The sequence below is a fragment of the Salvelinus alpinus genome, chromosome 25 (assembly GCF_045679555.1).
Source record: "Salvelinus alpinus chromosome 25, SLU_Salpinus.1, whole genome shotgun sequence".
NCBI classification, from domain to species: Eukaryota; Metazoa; Chordata; class Actinopteri; order Salmoniformes; family Salmonidae; genus Salvelinus; species Salvelinus alpinus.
The window spans coordinates 41,241,189-41,265,382 of NC_092110.1; the positions used below are offsets into that span (position 1 = coordinate 41,241,189).

Sequence of the window (24,194 nt, forward strand, 5' to 3'; positions counted from 1 at the left end):
CCTTCTTACTCACTCCCGATTTCAAATATTTGTCAAATCTGTACTTCTGGAAAATCTTGGGATTTTGTGTAGGTTAAAAAATTAATTCTGCAACCCTAGTCTGAGCGCTTTCTCTCTCTGAACCTTTCGGGGCATTAGGACCTCTCGGTATCCTGTAGCTCCGTGTCGTAGGGTTGAGAAGTTAGCCATATGACGCTAGGCTAGCTAAAGGCTAGCTAGTTTATGATAGCCTTTCCGTTTGGTATTGGGGAGAGAGGAGGCATTCGTGTCAGCACATATTAGAACATTTTTGGTGTCAGTGTGTATCCAAAACCAGCCAGCAAACTAACCTTACTTAGCCGCTGACAGACATACAAGCAACACTGCAAACAAGGCCCTTGGGAATTACGAACCGCTAGCAAGTCTGATAATTGTGTTTTTGCAAGAGGACTCCAACGTTGCCTAGCTCTCTGGCTTGCAAACGTCATTTCACGAGTGGTATAGCTAGTCTTGCAACAAGCAAGCAGCAATATAAAAGTAGCATAGCTAGCTAGGTCAACAGACCACGGCATTATTAAAGATGAATGGCATATGTATGAAGAACGAGGGTATAGAGGGGACCGAGAGGTTCGCTAGCCCGGGGAAGGGCAGGGGACTGCGGGCTGTGAAGCACTTTGCTGTCGGAGACTTAGTATTTGTCTGTCCTGCCTATTCCTACGTGCTGACAGTAAACGAGAGAGGAGCCCACTGTGAATACTGCTTCACCAGGTACTGAACTGTCTGTACAACTCTCAGAACATGACTGCGTTGGGTTGTAGAATATAAATCACATCTAAGTTATATTTATGGTTCTATCCAGCTACCTGACCAACCTCATTCTGCATGAAAGTTATATTGCTTTAACTGTGTGTCACTTGATGAAGGACTAGTTGTAGATTTTTCTTAAGGTATTAGCAAACCATAATAACATTGTAGCAATCATTTTACATCCTTGAAGACATTGTGACTAGAAGTGGAAGTCACACTCACCACCATGTGGGTACGGCATGTCTTTCAGAAGCTGACAGTTTAATCAGATCAGGTTCATTCAGTATCTGGCTCAGCTTGTTGTTCAGTAATGAATGAAGTTGCTTTGACACACACACACACACACACACACACACACACACACACACACACACATTGAATCAACTTGGGGTGCTGTTCCAGTGACTACTATGGATATTACCCTGATCTAGGATCTGTTTTCCCTTTTTAGATCATAATGAATATGATTACATGTACAGGGTGGACCTGGTCAGCACTCATAGTCTGAGAAGTTTTATGAGACTGCTAGGAGTGGAGTGGAGACTACTACTAGAGAACAGCTAGGAGAGGAGACTACTAGAGAACAGCTAGGAGAGGAGAGGGGACTACTACTAGAGAACAGAGAGGAGACTACTACTAGAGAACAGCTAGGAGAGGAGACTACTAGAGAACAGCTAGGAGAGGAGACTACTAGAGAACAGCTAGGAGAGGAGACTACTAGAGAACAGCTAGGAGAGGAGAGGGGACTACTACTAGAGAACAGCTAGGAGAGGAGACTACTAGAGAACAGCTAGGAGAGGAGACTACTAAAGAACAGCTAGGAGAGGAGACTACTACTAGAGAACAGAGAGGAGACTACTACTAGAGAACAGCTAGGAGTGGAGACTACTAGAGAACAGCTAGGAGAGGAGACTACTACTAGAGAACAGCTAGGAGTGGAGTGGAGAAGAGACTACTAGAGAACAGCTAGGAGAGGAGACTACTACTAGAGAACAGCTAGGAGAGGAGACTACTAGAGAACAGCTAGGAGAGGAGACTACTAGAGAACAGCTAGGAGAGGAGACTACTAAAGAACAGCTAGGAGAGGAGACTACTAAAGAACAGCTAGGAGAGGAGACTACTAGAGAACAGCTAGGAGAGGAGACTACTGAAGAACAGCTAGGAGAGGAGACTACTAGAGAACAGCTAGGAGAGGAGACTACTAAAGAACAGCTAGGAGAGGAGACTACTAAAGAACAGCTAGGAGAGGAGACTACTAGAGAACAGCTAGGAGTGGAGAGGAGACTACTAGAGAACAGCTAGGAGAGGAGACTACTAGAGAACAGCTAGGAGTGGAGAGGAGACTACTAGAGAACAGCTAGGAGAGGAGACTACTACTAGAGAACAGCTAGGAGAGGAGACAACTAGAGAACAGCTAGGAGTGGAGTGGAGACTACTACTACAGAACAGCTAGAAGAGGAGACTACTAGAGAACACCTAGGAGTGGAGAGGAGACTACTACCAGAGAACAGCTAGGAGAGGAGACTGCTAGAGAACAGCTAGGAGTGGAGAGGAGACTACTACCAGAGAACAGCTAGGAGAGGAGAGGAGACTACTACTAGAGAACAGCTAGGAGTGGAGAGGAGACTACTACTAGAGAACAGCTAGGAGAGGAGAGTACTAGAGAACAGCTAGGAGAGGAGACTACTACTAGAGAACAGCTAGGAGAGGAGAGGAGACTACTACTAGAGAACAGCTAGGAGAGGAGACTACTAGAGAACAGCTAGGAGAGGAGAGGGGACTACTACTAGAGAACAGAGAGGAGACTACTACTAGAGAACAGCTAGGAGTGGAGAGGAGACTACTACTAGAGAACAGCTAGGAGAGGAGACTACTAGAGAACAGCTAGGAGAGGAGACTACTAGAGAACAGCTAGGAGAGGAGACTACTACTAGAGAACAGCTAGGAGAGGAGAGGAGACTACTACTAGAGAACAGCTAGGAGTGGAGAGGCGACTACTACTAGAGAACAGCTAGGAGTGGAGAGGAGACCACTAGAGAACAGCTAGGAGAGGAGAGGAGACCACTAGAGAACAGCTAGGAGTGGAGAGGAGACTACTAGAGAACAGCTAGGAGAGGAGACTACTAGAGAACAGCTAGGAGCGGAGAGGAGACTACTACTAGAGAACAGCTAGGAGATGAGAGGAGACTACTAGAGAACAGCTAGGAGAGGAGAGGAGACTACTAGAGAACAGCTAGGAGAGGAGACTACTAGAGAACAGCTAGGAGAGGAGACTACTAGAGAACAGCTAGGAGAGGAGACTACTAGAGAACAGCTAGGAGAGGAGACTACTAGAGAACAGCTAGGAGAGGAGAGTACTAGAGAACAGCTAGGAGTGGAGAGGAGACTACTAGAGAACAGCTAGGAGAGGAGACTACTAGAGAACAGCTAGGAGTGGAGTGGAGACTACTAGAGAACAGCTAGGAGAGGAGACTACTAGAGAACAGCTAGGAGAGGAGACTACTAGAGAACAGCTAGGAGAGGAGACTACTAGAGAACAGCTAGGAGAGGAGACTACTAGAGAACAGCTAGGAGAGGAGACTACTAAAGAACAGCTAGGAGAGGAGACTACTAGAGAACAGCTAGGAGAGGAGACAACTAGAGAACAGCTAGGAGAGGAGACTACTAGAGAACAGCTAGGAGAGGAGACTACTACTAGAGAACAGGAGGAGAGGAGACTACTAGAGAACAGCTAGGAGAGGAGACTACTAAAGAACAGCTAGGAGAGGAGACTACTACTAGAGAACAGGAGGAGAGGAGACTACTAGAGAACAGCTAGGAGAGGAGACTACTAAAGAACAGCTAGGAGAGGAGACTACTACTAGAGAACAGGAGGAGAGGAGACTACTAGAGAACAGCTAGGAGAGGAGACTACTACTAGAGAACAGGAGGAGAGGAGACTACTAGAGAACAGCTAGGAGAGGAGACTACTAGAGAACAGCTAGGAGAGGAGACTACTACTAGAGAACAGGAGGAGAGGAGACTACTAGAGAACAGCTAGGAGAGGAGACTACTACTAGAGAACAGGAGGAGAGGAGACTACTAGAGAACAGCTAGGAGAGGAGACTACTACTAGAGAACAGGAGGAGAGGAGACTACTAGAGAACAGCTAGGAGAGGAGACTACTACTAGAGAACAGGAGGAGAGGAGACTACTAGAGAACAGCTAGGAGAGGAGACTACTACTAGAGAACAGCTAGGAGAGGAGACTACTAGAGAACAGCTAGGAGAGGAGACTACTAGAGAACAGCTAGGAGAGGAGACTACTAGAGAACAGCTAGGAGAGGAGACTACTAGAGAACAGCTAGGAGAGGAGACTACTAGAGAACAGCTAGGAGAGGAGACTACTACTAGAGAACAGCTAGGAGAGGAGACAACTAGAGAACAGCTAGGAGAGGAGACTACTACTAGAGAACAGCTAGGAGAGGAGACTACTAGAGAACAGCTAGGAGAGGAGACTACTAGAGAACAGCTAGGAGAGGAGACTACTAGAGAACAGCTAGGAGAGGAGACTACTAGAGAACAGCTAGGAGTGGAGACTACTACTAGAGAACAGCTAGGAGAGGAGACTACTAGAGAACAGCTAGGAGAGGAGACTACTAGAGAACAGCTAGGAGAGGAGACTACTAGAGAACAGCTAGGAGAGGAGACTACTAAAGAACAGCTAGGAGAGGAGACTACTAAAGAACAGCTAGGAGAGGAGACTACTAGAGAACAGCTAGGAGAGGAGACTACTACTAGAGAACAGCTAGGAGAGGAGACTACTAAAGAACAGCTAGGAGAGGAGACTACTAGAGAACAGCTAGGAGAGGAGACTACTAAAGAACAGCTAGGAGAGGAGAGTACTACTAGAGAACAGCTAGGAGAGGAGACTACTAGAGAACAGCTAGGAGAGGAGACTACTAAAGAACAGCTAGGAGAGGAGACTACTACTAGAGAACAGCTAGGAGAGGAGACTACTAGAGAACAGCTAGGAGAGGAGACTACTAAAGAACAGCTAGGAGAGGAGACTACTAAAGAACAGCTAGGAGAGGAGACTACTAGAGAACAGCTAGGAGAGGAGACTACTACTAGAGAACAGCTAGGAGAGGAGACTACTAAAGAACAGCTAGGAGAGGAGACTACTAGAGAACAGCTAGGAGAGGAGACTACTAGAGAACAGCTAGGAGAGGAGACTACTAAAGAACAGCTAGGAGAGGAGAGTACTAGAGAACAGGAGGAGAGGAGACTACTAGAGAACAGCTAGGAGAGGAGACTACTACTAGAGAACAGGAGGAGAGGAGACTACTAGAGAACAGCTAGGAGAGGAGACTACTACTAGAGAACAGCTAGGAGTGGAGACTACTAGAGAACAGCTAGGAGAGGAGACTACTAGAGAACAGCTAGGAGAGGAGACTACTAGAGAACAGCTAGGAGAGGAGACTACTAGAGAACAGCTAGGAGAGGAGACTACTACTACAGAACAGCTAGGAGAGGAGACTACTACTAGAGAACAGCTAGGAGAGGAGACTACTAAAGAACAGCTAGGAGAGGAGACTACTAGAGAACAGCTAGGAGAGGAGACTACTAGAGAACAGCTAGGAGAGGAGACTACTACTAGAGAACAGCTAGGAGAGGAGACTACTAGAGAACAGCTAGGAGAGGAGACTACTAGAGAACAGCTAGGAGAGGAGACTACTAGAGAACAGCTAGGAGAGGAGACTACTAGAGAACAGCTAGGAGAGGAGACTACTAGAGAACAGCTAGGAGAGGAGACTACTAGAGAACAGCTAGGAGAGGAGACTACTAGAGAACAGCTAGGAGATGAGACTACTACTAGAGAACAGCTAGGAGAGGAGACTACTAGAGAACAGCTAGGAGAGGAGAGGAGACTACTAGAGAACAGCTAGGAGAGGAGACTACTAGAGAACAGCTAGGAGAGGAGACTACTAGAGAACAGCTAGGAGATGAGACTACTACTAGAGAACAGCTAGGAGAGGAGACTACTAGAGAACAGCTAGGAGAGGAGACTACTAGAGAACAGCTAGGAGAGGAGACTACTAGAGAACAGCTAGGAGAGGAGACTACTACTAGAGAACAGCTAGGAGAGGAGACTACTAGACAAACTCATTCCTGACTCTCTGGGAGAGGAGAGGCCTTTATATATTCACACACACAGACCTATACACACCATCGCCTTGCTTGTTTCTGGAGACATGCCCAGATTTATTTATACATACATATATATATATATATATATATATATATATATATATATATATATATAGGAAAGTGACCTTTCTCTGCACCATTTGCCCTTAAGAGAGATGGGTGAGAATAACCCTCACTAGGTGTGTGTGTGTGTGTGTGTGTGTGAGAGAGAGAGAGAATAGTGTGTAGTTATTAATGTGTTTCTTATCCTTTCTGTTGATGATGTCACATCTCGCTCTCTTCCTCTTCCCCCCCCCCCCCCCCCCCCAAGGAGGGAAGGCCTCTCCAAATGTGGGCGATGTAAACAAGCGTACTACTGTGAGATGGACTGCCAGGTATAGTGTAAATGTATCTACCACTGTACTGTAGGGGCTGAGAAAACAGTCCCAGTCAGAAATCTACTCCCCAGGGAAAGTGTGTGTGTTTCAGAGAAATGGAGCCCTGGCCACTAGGAAAAGTTCATAGTGAACACACTCCCCCAGTGTAACTCCTCCCCCAGTGTAACTCCTCACCACTCCCCCAGTGTAACTCCTCACCGCTCCCCCAGTGTAACTCCTTACCCCTCCCCCAGTGTAACTCCTCCCCACTCCCCCAGTGTAACTCCTCACCCCTCCCCAGGTGTAACTCCTCCCCCAGTGTAACTCCTCACCGCTCCCCCAGTGTAACTCCTCCCCCAGTGTAACTCCTCACCGCTCCCCCAGTGTAACTCCTCCCCCAGTGTAACTCCTCCCCCAGTGTAACTCCTCCCCCAGTGTAACTCCTCACCGCTCCCCAGGTGTAACTCCTCCCCCAGTGTAACTCCTCACCGCTCCCCCAGTGTAACTCCTCCCCCAGTGTAACTCCTCCCCCAGTGTAACTCCTCACCCCTCCCCAGGTGTAACTCCTCCCCCAGTGTAACTCCTCACCCCTCCCCCAGTGTAACTCCTCCCCCAGTGTAACTCCTCACCGCTCCCCCAGTGTAACCCCTCCCCCAGTGTAACTCCTCACCCCTCCCCCAGTGTAACTCCTCCCCCCTCCCCCAGTGTAACTCCTCACCCCTCCCCCAGTGTAACTCCTCACCGCTCCCCCAGTGTAACTCCTCCCCCAGTGTAACTCCTCACCACTCCCCCAGTGTAACTCCTCCCCCCTCCCCCAGTGTAACTCTGCACCACTCCCCCAGTGTAACCCCTCCCCCAGTGTAACTCCTCACCACTCCCCCAGTCTAACCCCTCCCCCAGTGTAACTCCTCACCACTCCCCCAGTGTAACTCCTCACCCCTCCCCCAGTGTAAATCCTCACCGCTCCCACAGTGTAACTCCTCACCCCTCCCCCAGTGTAACTCCTCACCCCTCCCCCAGTGTAACTCCTCACCACTCCCCCAGTGTAACTCCTCACCACTCCCCCAGTGTAACTCCTCACCGCTCCCCCAGTGTAACTGCTCACCACTCCCCCAGTGTAACCCCTCCCCCAGTGTAACTCCTCACCACTCCCCCAGTGTAACTCCTCACCACTCCCCCAGTGTAACTCCTCACCACTCCCCCAGTGTAACGCCTCACCACTCCCCCAGTCTAACTCCTCACCACTCCCCCAGTGTAACTCCTCACCCCTCCCCCAGTGTAACTCCTCACCACTCCCCCAGTGTAACTCCTCACCACTCCCCCAGTGTAACTCCTTACCGCTCCCCCAGTGTAACCCCTCCCCCAGTGTAACTCCTCACCACTCCCCCAGTGTAACTCCTCACCACTCCCCCAGTGTAACTCCTCACCACTCCCCCAGTGTAACCCCTCCCCCAGTGTAACTCCTCACCCCTCCCCCAGTGTAACTCCTCACCTCTCCCCCAGTGTAACTCCTCACCACTCCCCCAGTGTAACTGCTCACCACTCCCCCAGTGTAACTCCTCACCGCTCCCCCAGTGTAACTCCTCACCGCTCCCCCAGTGTAACTCCTCACCACTCCCCCAGTGTAACTCCTCACCGCTCCCCCAGTGTAACTCCTCACCGCTCCCCCAGTGTAACTCCTCACCACTCCCCCAGTGTAACTCCTCACCGCTCCCCCAGTGTAACTCCTCACCGCTCCCCCAGTGTAACTCCTCCCCCTGTGTAACTCCTCCCCCTCCCCCAGTGTAACTCCTCCCCCAGTGTAACTCCTCACCGCTCCCCCAGTGTAACTCCTCACCGCTCCCCCAGCTAGTGGAACCACTGGGTTAGACCATTGGAACCACTGGGTTAGACCAGTGAGCTATTGGAACCACTGGGTTAGACCAGTGAGCTAGTGGAACCACTGGGTTAGACCATTGGAACCACTGGGTTAGACCAGTGAGCTAGTGGAACCACTGGGTTAGACCATTGGAACCACTGGGTTAGACCAGTGAGCTAGTGGAACCACTGGGTTAGACCATTGGAACCACTGGGTTAGACCAGTGAGCTAGTGGAACCACTGGGTTAGACCATTGGAACCACTGGGTTAGACCAGTGAGCTAGTGGAACCACTGGGTTAGACCAGTGAGCTAATGGAACCACTGGGTTAGACCAGTGAGCTAGTGGAACCACTGGGTTAGACCATTGGAACCACTGGGTTAGACCAGTGAGCTACTGGAACCACTGGGTTAGACCAGTGAGCTAGTGGAACCACTGGGTTAGACCAGTGAGCTAATGGAACCACTGGGTTAGACCAGTGAGCTAGTGGAACCACTGGGTTAGACCATTGGAACCACTGGGTTAGACCATTGGAACCACTGGGTTAGACCAGTGAGCTACTGGAACCACTTGGTTAGACCAGTGAGCTAATGGAACCACTGGGTTAGACCATTGGAACCACTGGGTTAGACCAGTGAGCTATTGGAACCACTTGGTTAGACCAGTGAGCTATTGGAACCACTGGGTTAGACCAGTGAGCTATTGGAACCACTGGGTTAGACCAGTGAGCTATTGGAACCACTGGGTTAGACCATTGGAACCACTGGGTTAGACCAGTGAGCTAGTGGAACCACTGTGTTAGACCAGTGAGCTAGTGGAACCACTGGGTTAGACCATTGGAACCACTGGGTTAGACCAGTGAGCTATTGGAACCACTGGGTTAGACCAGTGAGCTATTGGAACCACTGGTTTAGACCATTGGAACCACTGGGTTAGACCAGTGAGCTATTGGAACCACTGGGTTAGACCAGTGAGCTATTGGAACCACTGGTTTAGACCATTGGAACCACTGGGTTAGACCAGTGAGCTATTGGAACCACTGGGTTAGACCAGTGAGCTAGTGGAACCACTGGTTTAGACCAGTGAGCTATTGGAACCACTGGGTTAGACCAGTGAGCTATTGGAACCACTGGGTTAGACCAGTGAGCTAGTGGAACCACTGGTTTAGACCAGTGAGCTAGTGAAACCACTGGGTTAGACCAGTGAGCTATTGGAACTACTGGGTTAGACCAGTGAGCTAGTGGAACCACTGGGTTAGACCAGTGAGCTAGTGGAACCACTGGGTTAGACCAGTGAGCTAGTGGAACCCCTGGGTTAGACCAGTGAGTTATTGGAACCCCTGGGTTAGACCAGTGAGCTAGTGGAACCACTGGGTTAGACCAGTGAGCTATTGGAACCCCTGGGTTAGACCAGTGAGTTATTGGAACCCCTGGGTTAGACCAGTGCGCTAGTGGAACCACTGGGTTAGACCAGTGAGCTATTGGAACCACTGGGTTAGACCAGTGAGCTAGTGGAACCACTGGGTTAGACCAGTGAGTTATTGGAACCACTGGGTTAGACCAGTGAGCTATTGGAACCACTGGGTTAGACCAGTGAGCTAGTGGAACCACTGGGTTAGACCAGTGAGCTAGTGGAACCACTGGGTTAGACCAGTGAGCTAGTGGAACCACTGGGTTAGACCAGTAGTTCTCAAACATCTCCTCGGGAACTCCCAGCCTGTGGACTTACTGTGTTCTGTGTCCTGTGTCTCTAAAATATTCTGTCTCTTTACACAAACAATAGAAGGGCGACTGGCCCATGCACAAGTTAGAGTGTACAGCCATGTGTTCTTATGGGGAGAACTGGTGTCCATCAGAGACCGTCAGACTGGTGGCCAGGATCATCATGAAACAGGTCAGTACGTGTGTGCGCACAGTGCATTTGGAAAGTATTCAGACCCCTTTACTTTTTCCAATTTTGTTACATTGGAGTCCACTTCTGGTAAATCCAATTAATTGGACATGATTTGGAAAGGCACACCTGTCGGTATAAGGTCCCACAGTTGACCGTGCATGTCAGAGCAAAAACCAAGTACACATCCAAGACAACGCAGGAGTGACTTCGGGACAAGTCTCATTGAGTGGCCCAGCCAGAGCCTGGTCTTGAACCCGATTGAACATCTCTGGAGAGTCCTGAAAATAGCTGTACATCGACACCCCCCATCCAACCTGACAGAGCTTGAGAGAATCTGCAGAGAATAATGGGAGAAACTCCCCAAAATACAGGTGTGCCAAGCTTGTAGCGCCATACCCAATAAGACTTGAGGTTGTAATCGCTGCCAAAGGTGCTTCAACAAAGTACTGAGTGAAGGGTCTGAATACTTATGTAAATGTGATATTTACGTTTTTTTGCAAAGATTTCTAAAAATCTGTTTTCGCTTTGTCATTATGGGGTGATGTCATTACGGGGTATTGTGATGTCATTATGGGGTATTGTGATGTCATTACGGGGTATTGTGTTTAGGTTGATGATGGAAAAAACCAATTTAATCCATTTTAGAATAAGGCTCTAACGTAACAAAATCAAGGGGTCTAAATACTTTCTGAAGGCACTGTTCCTGATGCTCCTTGTTGATGTAAAATACACATAATAAAGTAGATATAATTTACGGGTCCTACTATGTGTGTGCGCTAGAGGTCTTCACGTATCCACTTGTACCCGAATACCCGAGACCCGATCCTCCGGGACCTGAGCTGGTCTTGATCCAGAATTCTAAATAATGTGACAGATCTGGGTCGGTTCTGATATGATTGTGTCGGGTATGTGTAATTTTATATGACTTGTCCGGAAAGGCCCGTACAGATCCGAACGTGAATGCTACAGTCCAGACAGAGACATTTTTTATAATTAAAATAATTAACACGCTTGCTTTTCATGACACGTGTTGCTTTTTCTTGCCCAATCAGAAGTCATCAAAGCGGCACTAGGTTACAGTCATAGAGCCTCCGTGGGTGGGCAGCAAAAGTAAGGAGATACAGTTGAAGTCGGAAGTTTACATACACCTTAGCCAAGTACATTTAAACTCAGTTTTTCACAATTCCTGACATTTAATCCAAGTAAAAATTCCCTGTCTTAGGCCAGTTAGGATCACCACTTTATTTGAAGAATGTGAAATGTCAGAATAATAGTAGAGAGAATGATTTATTTCAGCTTTCATTTATTAAATCACATTCCCAGGCGGTCAGAAGTTTACATGCACTCAATTGGTATTTGGTAACATTGCCTTTAAATTGGTTAACTTGGGTCAAATGTTTCGTGTAGCCTTCCACAAGCTTCACACAATAAGTTGGGTGAATTTTGGTCCATTCCTCCTGGCAGAGCTGGTGTAACTGAGTCAGGTTTGTAGGCCTCCTTGCTTACACACACTTGAGTTCTGCCCAGAAATGTTCTATAGGATTGAGGTCAGGGCTTTGTGATGGCCACTCCAATACCTTGACTTTGTTGTCCTTAAGCCATTTTGCCACAACTTTGGAAGTATGCTTGGGGTCATTGTCCATTTGGAAGACCCATTTGCGATCAAGCTTTAACTTCCTGACTGATGTTGCTTCAATATATCCACATCATTTTCCTCCTCATGATGCCATCTATTTTGTGAAGTGCACCAGTCCCTCCTGCAGCAAAGCACCCCCACAACATGATGCTGCCACAGTTTTTCACGGTTTGGATGGTTTTCTTCGGCTTGCAAGCCTCCCCCTTTTTCCTCCAAACATAAAGATGGTCATTATGGCCAAACAGTTCTATATTTGTTTCATCAGACCAGAGGACATTTCTCTAAAAAGTATGATCTTTGTCCCCATGTGCAGTTGTAAACCGTAGTCTGGCTTTTTAGTGCGGTTTTGGAACAGTGGCTTCTTCCTCGCTGAGCGGCCTTTCAGTTTATGTCGATATAGAACTTGTTTTACTGTGGATATAGATACTTTTCTACCTGTTTCCTCCAGCATCTTCACAAGGTCCTTTGCTGTTGTTCTGGGATTGATTTGCACTTTTCGCACCAAAGTACGTTCATCTCTAGGAGACAGAATGTGTCTCCTTCCTGAGCGGTATGACGGCTGCGTGGTCCTATGGTGTTTATACTTGCGTACTATTGTTTGTACAGATGAACGTGGTACCTTCAGGCGTTTGGAAATTGCTCCCAAAGATGAACCAGACTTGTGGAGGTCTACCATTTTTTCTGAGGTCTTGGCTGATTTCTTTTGATTTTCCCATGATGTCTAGCAAAGAGGCACTGAGTTTGAAGGTAGGCCTTGAAATACATCCACAGGTACACCTCCAATTGACTCAAATAATGTGAATTAGCCTATCAGAAGCTTCTAAAGCCATGACATCATTTTCTGGAATTTTCCAAGCTGTTTAAAGGCACAGTCAACTTAGTGTATGTAAACTTCTGACCCACTGGAATTGTGATACAGTGAAATAATCTGTCTGTAAACAATTGTTGAAAAAATGACTTGTGTCATGCACAAAGTAGATGTCCTAAACGACTTGCCAAAACTATAGTTTGTTAATAAGAAATTTGTGGAGTGGTTGAACAACAAGTTTTAATGACTCCAACCTAAGTGTATGTAAACTTCTGACTTCAACTGTATCTAATCAATGGAAGATGGAATTATAATTATGGAATTAAAAGTTAGAGAAGATAGGCTACAACGACCAAGAGCCAACAGGTAGGCTCCTACTTGATATTCTGAATGGAGTTATTGTTATCTGTAGCTGTAGGATGAGGAAGTGCATGCTCTGCAGCGTTAATTAGCCTAGCTAGCTAACATTATCTAGCTTAACCAACTTCTCCTGGTTTGATGAGGTCAAAGGGGCCTGCTAGAACGATTACCTCTCTCTCTCTCTCTCTCTCTCTCGTGCGCTTTATCATCTCCGGTTAATGAAGTAGCTTAAAAAAATTACTTTTCTGCTGCTTCCCTCACCTGGATCGGACCGCGTCTGGATCCGACCAGGTTTATACGGAACTGGTCTATTTGTCCTCGGGTCCGTTCGGGAACAGGTTTCTATATTTTAAACATTTTAATTTATGCATATCTGGTCCGCGTGGGAAAGCCCCAGGTCCATTTCGTTTCCAACTTTTTAGACCCATGAAGACCTCTAGCGTGCACGAGAAACATTTATGGGTCTAATCAGAGAATTGCATATAAAATCCCTATTAATTTAGTATGATCTCTGTGGACCTAGTAACAATCAGTCATATAACTTTTATCATGTATTACCTTTTTAATGTGGGATAAACACATCCAGTCATGATGTTTTCATCTGATTGTCAAACAATCACTTCAAAAGGTGCTCCTGTTGGCTACCTGCACACGTTTGTCCAATCACAAAATCATTCCATCCAAACGCACTGATGGAAAGAGACTCCCGTTATATAAAACCTGAAGGTGTTTGTCATTAAATCTGTAGTCTGAACTGATGCTGAATCCTGGCTGACAGTCTGCTGTACGTCTCCAACCCTTATCTCCACCTTGGGGAATTGTTTTCTCTTTTAATCGCAGTTTGGAATGTATAGCGCCCGTTTTTAAAGTGAATTCGCTCATTTTCATGCAGCTGACATACCATAATGTTAAATAATGGTGTGAATTATTGTGACAGGTTCAGGTTTTACTGTGGTGATAAAACAATTTTACCAGGATGCAGTACCGAACAATACCGGCTTACTTTCACCCTTGGCTATTCCACCATAAATGTTGCTGCTTTTGTGTGTTTTGTCCAGAAAGTCACAACGGAACGTTCACAGTCAGAGAGGCTGTTACTCCTCAGTGAGTTTGAAGCCCGTAAGTATTAAGTACACATATTAGATGCGTAGTAGCCTACATACCTGCTTTATGTTTCAATGTTTTCTGTTTACCAACCATGGTTGGTGTCGATTCAGGTTTACTTCTTGAATTGACATAACTACTGATTTTAATGATTCAGTAAGACATCTGAAGTGTTATGTGTTTTTGTTGAGTCTATTAGACCATGCCAAGCTTACCTTAGATATATCTATTATGTATTTATGAATATATATGTTATGTATTAATATATATATATATATTATGTATTTATAAATATATATATATATACATGTATTTATATATATTTAAATATTATGTATTTTTATATATATATATATATATATATATACAGTGGGGAGAACAAGTATTTGATACACTGCCGATTTTGCAGGTTTTCCTACTTACAAAGCATGTAGAGGTCTGTAATTTCTATCATGGGTACACTTCAACTATGAGAGACGGAATCTAAAACAAAAATCCAGAAAATCACATTGTATGATTTTTAAGTAATTAATTTGCATTTTATTGCATGACATAAGTATTTGATACATAAGAAAAGCAGATCTTAATATTTGGTACAGAAACCTTTGTTTGCAATTACAGAGATCATACGTTTCCTGTAGTTCTTGACCAGGTTTGCACACACTGCAGCAGGGATTTTGGCCCACTCCTCCATACAGATCTTCTCCAGATCCTTCAGGTTTCGGGGCTGTCGCGGGGCTATACGGACTTTCAGCTCCCTCCAAAGATTTTCTATTGGGTTCAGGTCTGGAGACTGGCTAGGCCACTCCAGGACCTTGAGATGCTTCTTACGGCGCCACTCCTTAGTTGCCCTGGCTGTGTGTTTCGGGTCGTTGTCATGCTGGAAGACCCAGCCACGACCCATCTTCAATGCTCTTACTGAGGGAAGGAGGTTGTTGGCCAAGATCTCGCGATACATGGCCCCATCCATCCTCCCCTCAATACGGTGCAGTCATCCTGTACCCTTTGCAGAAAAGCATCCCCAAAGAATGATGTTTCCACCTCCATGCTTCACGGTTGGGATGGTGTTCTTGGGGTTGTACTCATCCTTCTTCTTCCTCCAAACACGGCGAGTGGAGTTTAGACCAAAAAGCTCTATTTTTGTCTCATCAGACCACATGACCTGCTCCCATTCCTCCTCTGGATCATCCAGATGGTCATTGGCAAACTTCAGACGGGCCTGGACATGCGCTGGCTTGAGCAGGTGGACCTTGCGTGCGCTGCAGGATTTTAATCCATGACGGTGTAGTGTGTTACTAATGGTTTTCTTTGAGACTGTGGTCCCAGCTCTCTTCAGGTCATTGACCAGGTCCTGCCGTGTAGTTCTGGGCTGATAACTCACCTTCCTCATGATCATTGATGCCCCACGAGGTGAGATCTTGCATGGAGCCCCAGACCGAGGGTGATTGACCGTCATCTTGAACTTCTTCCATTTTCTAATAATTGCGCCAACAGTTGTTGCCTTCTCACCAAGCTGCTTGCCTATTGTCCTGTAGCCCATCCCAGCCTGTTGCATGTCTACAATTTTATCCCTGATGTCCTTATACAGCTCTCTGGTCTTGGCCATTGTGGAGAGGTTGGAGTCTGTTTGATTGAGTGTGTGGACAGGTGTTTTTTATACAGGTAACGAGTTCAAACAGGTGCAGTTAATACAGGTAATGAGTGGAGAACAGGAGGGCTTCTTAAAGAAAAACTAACAGGTCTGTGAGAGCCGGAATTCTTACTGGTTGGTAGGTGATCAAATACTTATGTCATGCAATAAAATGCAAATTAATTACTTAAAAATCATACAATGTGATTTTCTGGATTTTTGTTTTAGATTCCGTCTCTCACAGTTGAAGTGTACCTATGATAAAAATTACAGACCTCTACATGCTTTGTAAGTAGGAAAACCTGCAAAATCGGCAGTGTATCAAATACTTGTTCTCCCCACTGTATATATATTATGTATTTATATATATGTATTTATAAATATATATATGATGTATTTATAAATATATATATGATGTATTTATAAATATATGATGTATTTATAAATATATGATGTATTTATAAATATATATATTATTTTTATATTATTTATATATTATGTATTTATATATATATATTATTTATATATATATATTATGTATTTATATATATATATTATGTATTTATATATATATATTATGTATTTATATATATATATATATTATGTATTTATATATATATATATATATATATATATATTGGCGAGTTAACTGGCTACCTCATTGGTTCTGCTTTGTAGTATACCTCCCTGGTTCTAAACTGGCCTGGAACCTAGTAGGCCAGCAGCCATACCACCCAGCTGAGGCTACTCTTCCTGGGGTCCGAACAGGAAACAACATACAGTACCAGTCAACAGTTTGGACACACCTACTCATTCAAGGGTTTTTCTTTATTTTTTACTATTTTCTACATTGTAGAATAATAGTGAAGACATCAAAACTATGAAATAACACATATGGAATCATTTTGTAACCACAAAAGTGTTAAACAAATCAAAATATATTTGATATTTGATATTCTTCAAAGTAGCCACCCTTTGCCTTGATGACAGCTTTGCACACTCTTGACATTCTCTCAACCAGTTTCATGAAGAATGCTTTTCCAACAGTCTTGAAGGAGTTCCCACATATGCTGAGCACTTGTTGGCTGCTTATCCTTCACTCTGCGGTCCCAACTCATCCCAAACCATCACTCCATCACTCTCCTCCTTGGTCAAATAGCCCTTACACAGCCTGGAGGTGTGTTGGGTCATTGTCTTGTTAAAAAACAAATGATAGTCCCACTAAGCGCAAACCAGATGGGATGGCGTATCGGTGCAGAATGCTGTGGTAGCCATGCTGGTTAAGTGTGCCTTGAATTCTAAATAAATCACAGACAGTGTCACCAGCAAAGCACCATCACACCTCCTCCTCCATGCTTCAGGGTGGGAAATACACATGCAGAGATCATCTGTTCACCAACACTGCGTCTCACAAACACATGGCGGGTGGAACCAAAAATCTCAAATTTGGACTCTTCAGACCAAATTACAGATTTCCACCGGTCTAATGTCCATTGCTCATGTTTCTTGGCCCAAGCAAGTCTCCTCTTATTGGTGTCCTTTAGTAGTGTTTTATTTGCAGCAATTTGAACATGAAGGCCTGATTCACGCAGTCTCCTCTGAACAGTTGATGTTGAGATGTGTCTGTTACTTGAACTCTGTGAAGCATTTATTTGGGCTGCAATTTCTGATGCTGGTAACTCTAATGAACTCATCCTCTGCAGCAGAGGTAACTCTGGGTCTTCCTTTCCTGTGGTGGCCCTCATGAGAGACAGTTTCATCATAGCGCTTGATGGTTTTTGTGACTGCACTGCAAAGAATTAGACATTTTCCGGATTGACTGCCCTTCATATCTTAAAAGTAATTATGGACTGTCGTTTCTCTTTGCTTATTTGAGCTGTTCTTGCCGTAATACGGACTTGGTCTTTTACCAAATAGGGCTATCTTTTGTATACCACCCCTACCTTGTCACAACACAACTGATTGGCTCAAACGCATTAAGAAGGATAATCCACAAATTAGCTTTTAACAAGGCACACCTGTTAATTGAAATGCATTCCAGGTGACTACCTCATGAAGCTGGTTGAGAGAATGCCAAGAGTGTGCAAAGCTGTCATCAAGGCAAAGGGTGGCTACTTGAAGAATCTTAAACAAATCAAAATATATGTAATATTTAACACTTTTTTTTGGTTACTACATGATTCCAAATGTGTTATTTCATAGTGTTGATGTCTTCACTATTATTCTACAATGTAGAAAATAGTAAAAATAAAGAAAAACCCTTGAATGAGTAGGTGTGTCCAAACTTCTGATTGGTACTGTATGTAAATACATAATATACATTAATATACAGCACTACATTGACATTACAATTTAGCCATTCAACAGACTCTCACATCCAGAGCAATCCACAGCTAGTCCATTCATCTTCAGATAGCCAGGCGGGACAACCACATATCACAGTCGAACCCCAACCCCAAATCACATACATTATACAATGCAAAATACAATACAAAATGCATCAAAATGTCTGTGTGTCTCTTCACAGTCCCCGTTGTGCTGTAAGGTGTTCTTTTATCTGGTTTATCAGTCTGGTTTTATTGTTAGCTTGAGTTACCTGGGTTACCAGAGTTCCATGTAGTCATGGCTCTATTTAATACTGTGTGTTTCCCAGCCTCTGTTCTGGAACTGGGGACTGTGAAGAGACCTCTGGTTGCATGTCTTGTGTTGTACCGATGAGTCTCTGATCTGTGTGCCAACTGCTTGAACAGACCAGTCTGGTACCTTCAACACCTCAACACATCACACAAAGACCACTAGTGATGCAGTCAGTCTCTCCTCAACTTTGAGCCAGGAGAGATTGACCTGCATGTCATTGACATTCTACCTCCATGTACATCTCTAAGTGCAATACGTGCTGCTCTGTTTTGGACAAACTGCAATTTGCCTTTGTCCTCCTTTGGCGCACCTGACCACCCAACTGGACATTAGTCCAGGTGCAACACAACTAGGGCCTGTAGGACCTGTTTGGTCCCTGGATGAGAGACCAGATGCTGCTGGAGGTGGTGCAGGAGGCACATCTGGTCTAAAAAAAGAAAAATATCCCAGGGCAGTGATTGGGGACATTGCCCTGTGTAGGGTGCTGTCTTTCAGATGGGATGTTAAACGGGTGTCCTGACTCTCTGTGGTCACTAAAGATCCCTTGGTACTTATCCTAAGAGTTAACCCTGGTGTCCTGACTAAATTCCCAACCTGGCCCTCATACCATCATGGCCACCTAATCATCTCCAGCTTCCAATTGGCTCATTCATCCCCCCTCCTCTCCCCTGTAACTATTCCCCAGCTCATTGCTGTAAATGAGAACGTGTTCTCAGTCAACTGACCTGGTAAAATGAGGGTCAATGAGTAACCTATATAAGGAGAGGATGGGCTGTGTGTACACACACACACACACACACACACACACACTCCTCTCTCGTGCTCTCTCTCGCTCTATATATATATGAGAGAGACTGAGGATTGATCTGGACCCAACTCAACATGGAGGAGACACCTCTCACTCCTTCCTGTTCTCTAGCTGTTAGTCAGTCAACGACCATTAGGGGTTCTGCTCAGACAAACAGGACCATGACCCCTTCCACACACACACCTCATAAACACATGGCCTAGCAGCATCCGTCCAGCCTCCCTTCCTTCCAACAACCCAACCCCCCCCTGACTGATGGCAGCATGTGGCTAAAACAACTCAACTACAGAAGTGCTCGTGCTTTAGGCTGGCACAGCAGACTTCTAGTTCCTCACAGCTCTGACTGTCTGTCCTAGCCTGGCTGTTGTCTGACTGTCTGTCTTAGCCTGACTGCCTGCCTGTCTGTCTTAGCCTGACTGCCTGCATGTCTGTCTTAGCCAGACTGCCTGTCTGTCTGTCTTAGCCTGGCTGTTGTCTGCCTGCCTGTCTGTTTTAGTCTGTCTTAGCCTGTCTGTCTTAGCCTGACTGCCTGCCTGTCTGTCTTAGTCTGTCTTAGTCAGCCTGACTGCCTGTCTGGTTGTCTGTGCTCTTACCAACATTCTGACAGTAATGGAGTTGGTAAGAGCAGAAGCAGATCTGGGACCAGGTCAGGTCTGTCCTCATTGTGCCAAACAACAAAACATCAGACTGATAGTTTGTGTCTTAGTGTAGTGTGTGACCTGAAATCTCCCCTTCTTCCTTCTCTCCTCTCCTCACTCTTCCTTCTCTCCCTCCTCCCCCCTCCTCTCTCTTTTCTCTCTCCTTCATCTCTCTTTTCTCTCTCTTTCTCCTCTCCCCTTACTCTCTCTTCTCTCCTCTCCCTCTCTTCTCTCTTTTCTCTCTCTCTCCTCCCCCCATCCTCTCTCTTTTCTCTCTCTCTCCTCTCTCCCTCATCTCTCTTTTCTCTCTCTTTCACCTCTCCCCCTACTCTCTTTTCTCTCTCTCTCTCTCTCCTCTCCCCCTACTCTCTCTTCTCTCTCTCTCTCCTCTCCCCCTCCTCTCTCTTCTCTCTCCCCCTCCTCTCTCTTCTCTCATTATCAGACCTGGATAAGTTGGACAGTGAGAAGAATGAGATGAACCAGACAGATATAGCAGCACTGCATCATTTCTACTCTAAACACATAGACTTCCCTGATGACCAAACCCTGACTGTGCTCTTTGGTCAGGTAAGCATAAGATCTAGTTATCTAGACAGATATAGCAGGTCTGCGTCATTTCTACTGTAATTCCTGGTAGAATACACCCTGCTCCCTTCTATAACTCTCCCCCCCCTTTGTCTCTCCCCCTCTCTCTCTTTCACCCCCCCCCTCTCTTTTTCACCCCCCTCAATCTTTCACCCACTCTCTCTTCCCCCCCTCTTTCACCCCCTCCCACTCTCTCTTTCACCCCTCCCACTCTCTCTTTCACCCCTCCCACTCTCTCTTCCCCCCCTCTCTTTCACCCCCTCCCCTCTCTTTCACCCCCCTTCTCTCTCTTTCTCTCTCTGTCTCTCCCACCTTCTTTCTCTCTCTCTCTGTCTCTCCCCCCTTCTTTCTCTCTCTCTCCCCCTCTCCTCTCGCTCTCCCCCCTCTCTCTCTCTCCCCCTCCCCTCTTGTTTCCCCTCCCCCCTCCCCTTTCCCTCTTTCCCTCTCTCTCCCCCTCTCACTCTCTCGCGCCCTTCCCTCTCGTAGGTAAACTGTAATGGCTTCACCATAGAGGATGAGGAGCTGTCTCACCTGGGCTCTGCTGTGTTCCCTGAGTAAGTCTACAATGTAGTCACTGTCCGGACCCATTCACACCAATGCAATGGCAGTACAGGAACAGTACACACATTAAAAATCATTGCGGATGGATGACACAAAGAAGTTATCATTATCCTCATCACCAAAGGTATTATCTAACACTGTCTCTCTCCCTCCTTTGTGCTCTGCCCCTCTCTCTCTCTCTCTCTCTCTCCCCCCTCTCTCTCTCCCCCTCCCTCCCCTCTCTCTCTCCCCCTCCCTCTCTCTCTCTCTCTCCCCCTTCCCTCTCTCTCTCTCTGCCCCTCCCCCCTCTCTATCTCCCCCCCTCCCCCCTCTCTCTCTCCCCCCCTCCCCCCCTCCCCCCCTCCCCCCTCTCTCTCTCCCTTCCCTCTCTCTCTTCCCTTTCCCTCTCTCTCTTCCCTCTTCCCTCTCTCTCTTCCCTCTCTCTCTCTCTCTTCCCTCTCTCTCTCTGCCCCTCCCCCCTCTCTCTCTCCCCCTTCCCTCTCTCTCTTCCCTTTCCCTCTCTCTCTTCCCTCTCCCCCCCTCTCTCTCCCCCCTCCAGTGTAGCATTGATGAACCATAGTTGTAGTCCTAACGTCATCGTCACCTATAAGGGGACAGAGGCTGAGGTACGAGCCGTGCAGGACATCCAGCCTGGAGACGAGGTGAGACCTGGCCTGAATACACACAACCTGGCCTCTAACCCTGTTTTATTAACTCCTTCCTGTCCCGCTGTGTAGGTGTTCAACAGTTACATTGACCTGTTGTACCCTACTTCCTGTCCCTCTGTGTAGGTGTTCAACAGTTACATTGACCTGCTGTACCCTACTTCCTGTCCCTCTGTGTAGGTGTTCAACAGTTACATTGACCTGTTGTACCCTACTTCCTGTCTCTCTGTGTAGGTGTTCAACAGTTACATTGACCTGTTGTACCCTACTTCTTGTCCCTCTGTGTAGGTGTTCAACAGTTACATTGACCTGCTGTACCCTACTTCCTGTCCCTCTGTGTAGGTGTTCAACAGTTACATTGACCTGTTGTACCCTACTTCCTGTCCCTCTGTGTAGGTGTTCAACAGTTACATTGACCTGCTGTACCCTACTTCCTGTCCCTCTGTGTAGGTGTTCAACAGTTACATTGACCTGTTGTACCCTACTTCCTGTCCCTCTGTGTAGGTGTTCAACAGTTACATTGACCTGCTGTACCCTACTTCCTGTCCCTCTGTGTAGGTGTTCAACAGTTACATTGACCTGCTGTACCCTACTTCCTGTCCCTCTGTGTAGGTGTTCAACAGTTACATTGACCTGCTGTACCCTACTTCCTGTCCCTCTGTGTACGTGTTCAACAGTTACATTGACCTGTTGTACCCTACTTCCTGTCCCTCTGTGTAGGTGTTCAACAGTTACACTGACCTGTTGTACACTACTACCTGTCTCTCTGTGTAGGTGTTCAACAGTTACATTGACCTGTTGTACCCTACTTCCTGTCTCTCTGTGTAGGTGTTCAACAGTTACATTGACCTGCTGTTCCCTACTTCCTGTCTCTCTGTGTAGGTGTTCAACAGTTACATTGACCTGTTGTACCCTACTTCCTGTCCCTCTGTGTAGGTGTTCAACAGTTACATTGACCTGCTGTACCCTACTTCCTGTCCCTCTGTGTAGGTGTTCAACAGTTACATTGACCTGCTGTACCCTACTTCCTGTCTCTCTGTGTAGGTGTTCAACAGTTGCATTGACCTGCTCTACCCTACTTCCTGTCTCTCTGTGTAGGTGTTCAACAGTTGCATTGACCTGTCGTACCCTACTTCCTGTCTCTCTGTGTAGGTGTTCAACAGTTACATTGACCTGCTGTACCCTACTTCCTGTCCCTCTGTGTAGGTGTTCAACAGTTACATTGACCTGCTCTACCCTACTTCCTGTCTCTCTGTGTAGGTGTTCAACAGTTACATTGACCTGTTGTACCCTACTTCCTGTCTCTCGGTGTAGGTGTTCAACAGTTACATTGACCTGTTGTACCCTACTTCCTGTCCCTCTGTGTAGGTGTTCAACAGTTACATTGACCTGTTGTACCCTACTTCCTGTCTCTCTGTGTAGGTGTTCAACAATTACATTGACCTGTTGTACCCTACTTCCTGTCCCTCTGTGTAGGTGTTCAACAGTTACATTGACCTGCTCTACCCTACTTCCTGTCTCTCTGTGTAGGTGTTCAACAGTTACATTGACCTGTTGTACCCTACTTCCTGTCTCTCTGTGTAGGTGTTCAACAGTTACATTGACCTGTTGTACCCTACTTCCTGTCCCTCTGTGTAGGTGTTCAACAGTTACATTGACCTGTTGTACCCTACTTCCTGTCTCTCTGTGTAGGTGTTCAACAGTTACATTGACCTGTTGTACCCTACTTCCTGTCCCTCTGTGTAGGTGTTCAACAGTTACATTGACCTGCTGTACCCGACGGACGACAGGAACGAGAGACTGAGGGATTCTTACTTCTTTACGTGCGTGTGTGATGAGTGTGCCACGCGGTCTAAGGTACACAACCTGGTGAAAAATAGGAGTTTGAAGTATTTATTGATTTTTGATTTTATTTAACCTTTATTTAACTAGGCAAGTCAGTGGGGGTAGTAGTGGTAGTAGGTAGTGGTGGTGGGGGTATAGGTAGTGGTAGTGGGGGTAGGTAGTGGGGGTAGTGGTGGGGGTATAGGTAGTGGTGTTGGGGGTAGTGGTAGTAGTGGTGGTGGGGGTAGTATTAGTGGTGGTGGGGGGCAGTAGTGGTGGTGGTGGGGGGAGTGGTAGTAGTAGGTGTGGTAATGGTGGTAGTAGTAGTAGTGGGGTTAGGAGTATTGGTTGGGGTAGTAGTAGTAGTGATGGTAGTAGTAGTGGACGTGGTGGTAATAGTGGTAGTAGTAGTAGTGGTGGCAGTAGTAGTAGGGGTGGTGGTAGTAGTGGTAGTGGTAGTAGTGGTAGTAGTAATAGGATTTTCATAGGTTAGTTATAGTGACCTATTTTGTGGTGGTTTTTACAAGTAAAGAAGTTGCTGTGTAACCCAAACCCTGACTCGGGTCTTCTCTCCTCTCTCTACCTCGTTCTAGGATGGCGCTAAGATGGAGCTTCGTAAGTTGAGCTCTCCCCCAGAGGAGGTCAGAAAGATGGTTCACTACGCCAGGAATGTTATTGAAGAGTTCCGTAGAGCTAAGCACTACAAGAATATCCTTTTCTTTCCCTACTGTGAACCTCTTAGTTTTTCTATACAATCTCTGCTCTCTCTCTCTTTCTCCGTCTACACTACCGGCCAAAAGTGTTAGAACACCTACTCATTCAAGGTTTTTTTTTTTTTTTTACTATTTTCTCTAATGTAGAAAAATAGTGAAGACATC

At 46.2% G+C, this 24,194-nt stretch overlaps 1 protein-coding gene across 2 annotated transcripts in view; it reads left to right on the forward strand.

Moving 5' to 3' along the window:
• The first annotated feature begins 141 nt into the window (after window positions 1-141).
• The window catches only part of smyd2a (SET and MYND domain containing 2a), a 31,945-nt gene continuing 7,892 nt past the window's right edge, over window positions 142-24,194 (forward strand). Inside the window, exons 1-9 of one of the 2 annotated variants that reach the window (XM_071366798.1) lie at window positions 142-747; window positions 6,286-6,349; window positions 9,971-10,081; window positions 13,944-14,004; window positions 20,145-20,269; window positions 20,774-20,841; window positions 21,387-21,489; window positions 23,239-23,349; window positions 23,910-24,024. In XM_071366798.1, coding sequence (XP_071222899.1) covers window positions 560-747; window positions 6,286-6,349; window positions 9,971-10,081; window positions 13,944-14,004; window positions 20,145-20,269; window positions 20,774-20,841; window positions 21,387-21,489; window positions 23,239-23,349; window positions 23,910-24,024 — 946 coding nt within the window. In that variant the 5' untranslated portion in view covers window positions 142-559. The remainder of the gene's footprint in view (window positions 748-6,285; window positions 6,350-9,970; window positions 10,082-13,943; window positions 14,005-20,144; window positions 20,270-20,773; window positions 20,842-21,386; window positions 21,490-23,238; window positions 23,350-23,909; window positions 24,025-24,194) is intronic. The other variant, XM_071366797.1, reaches the window with a different exon arrangement.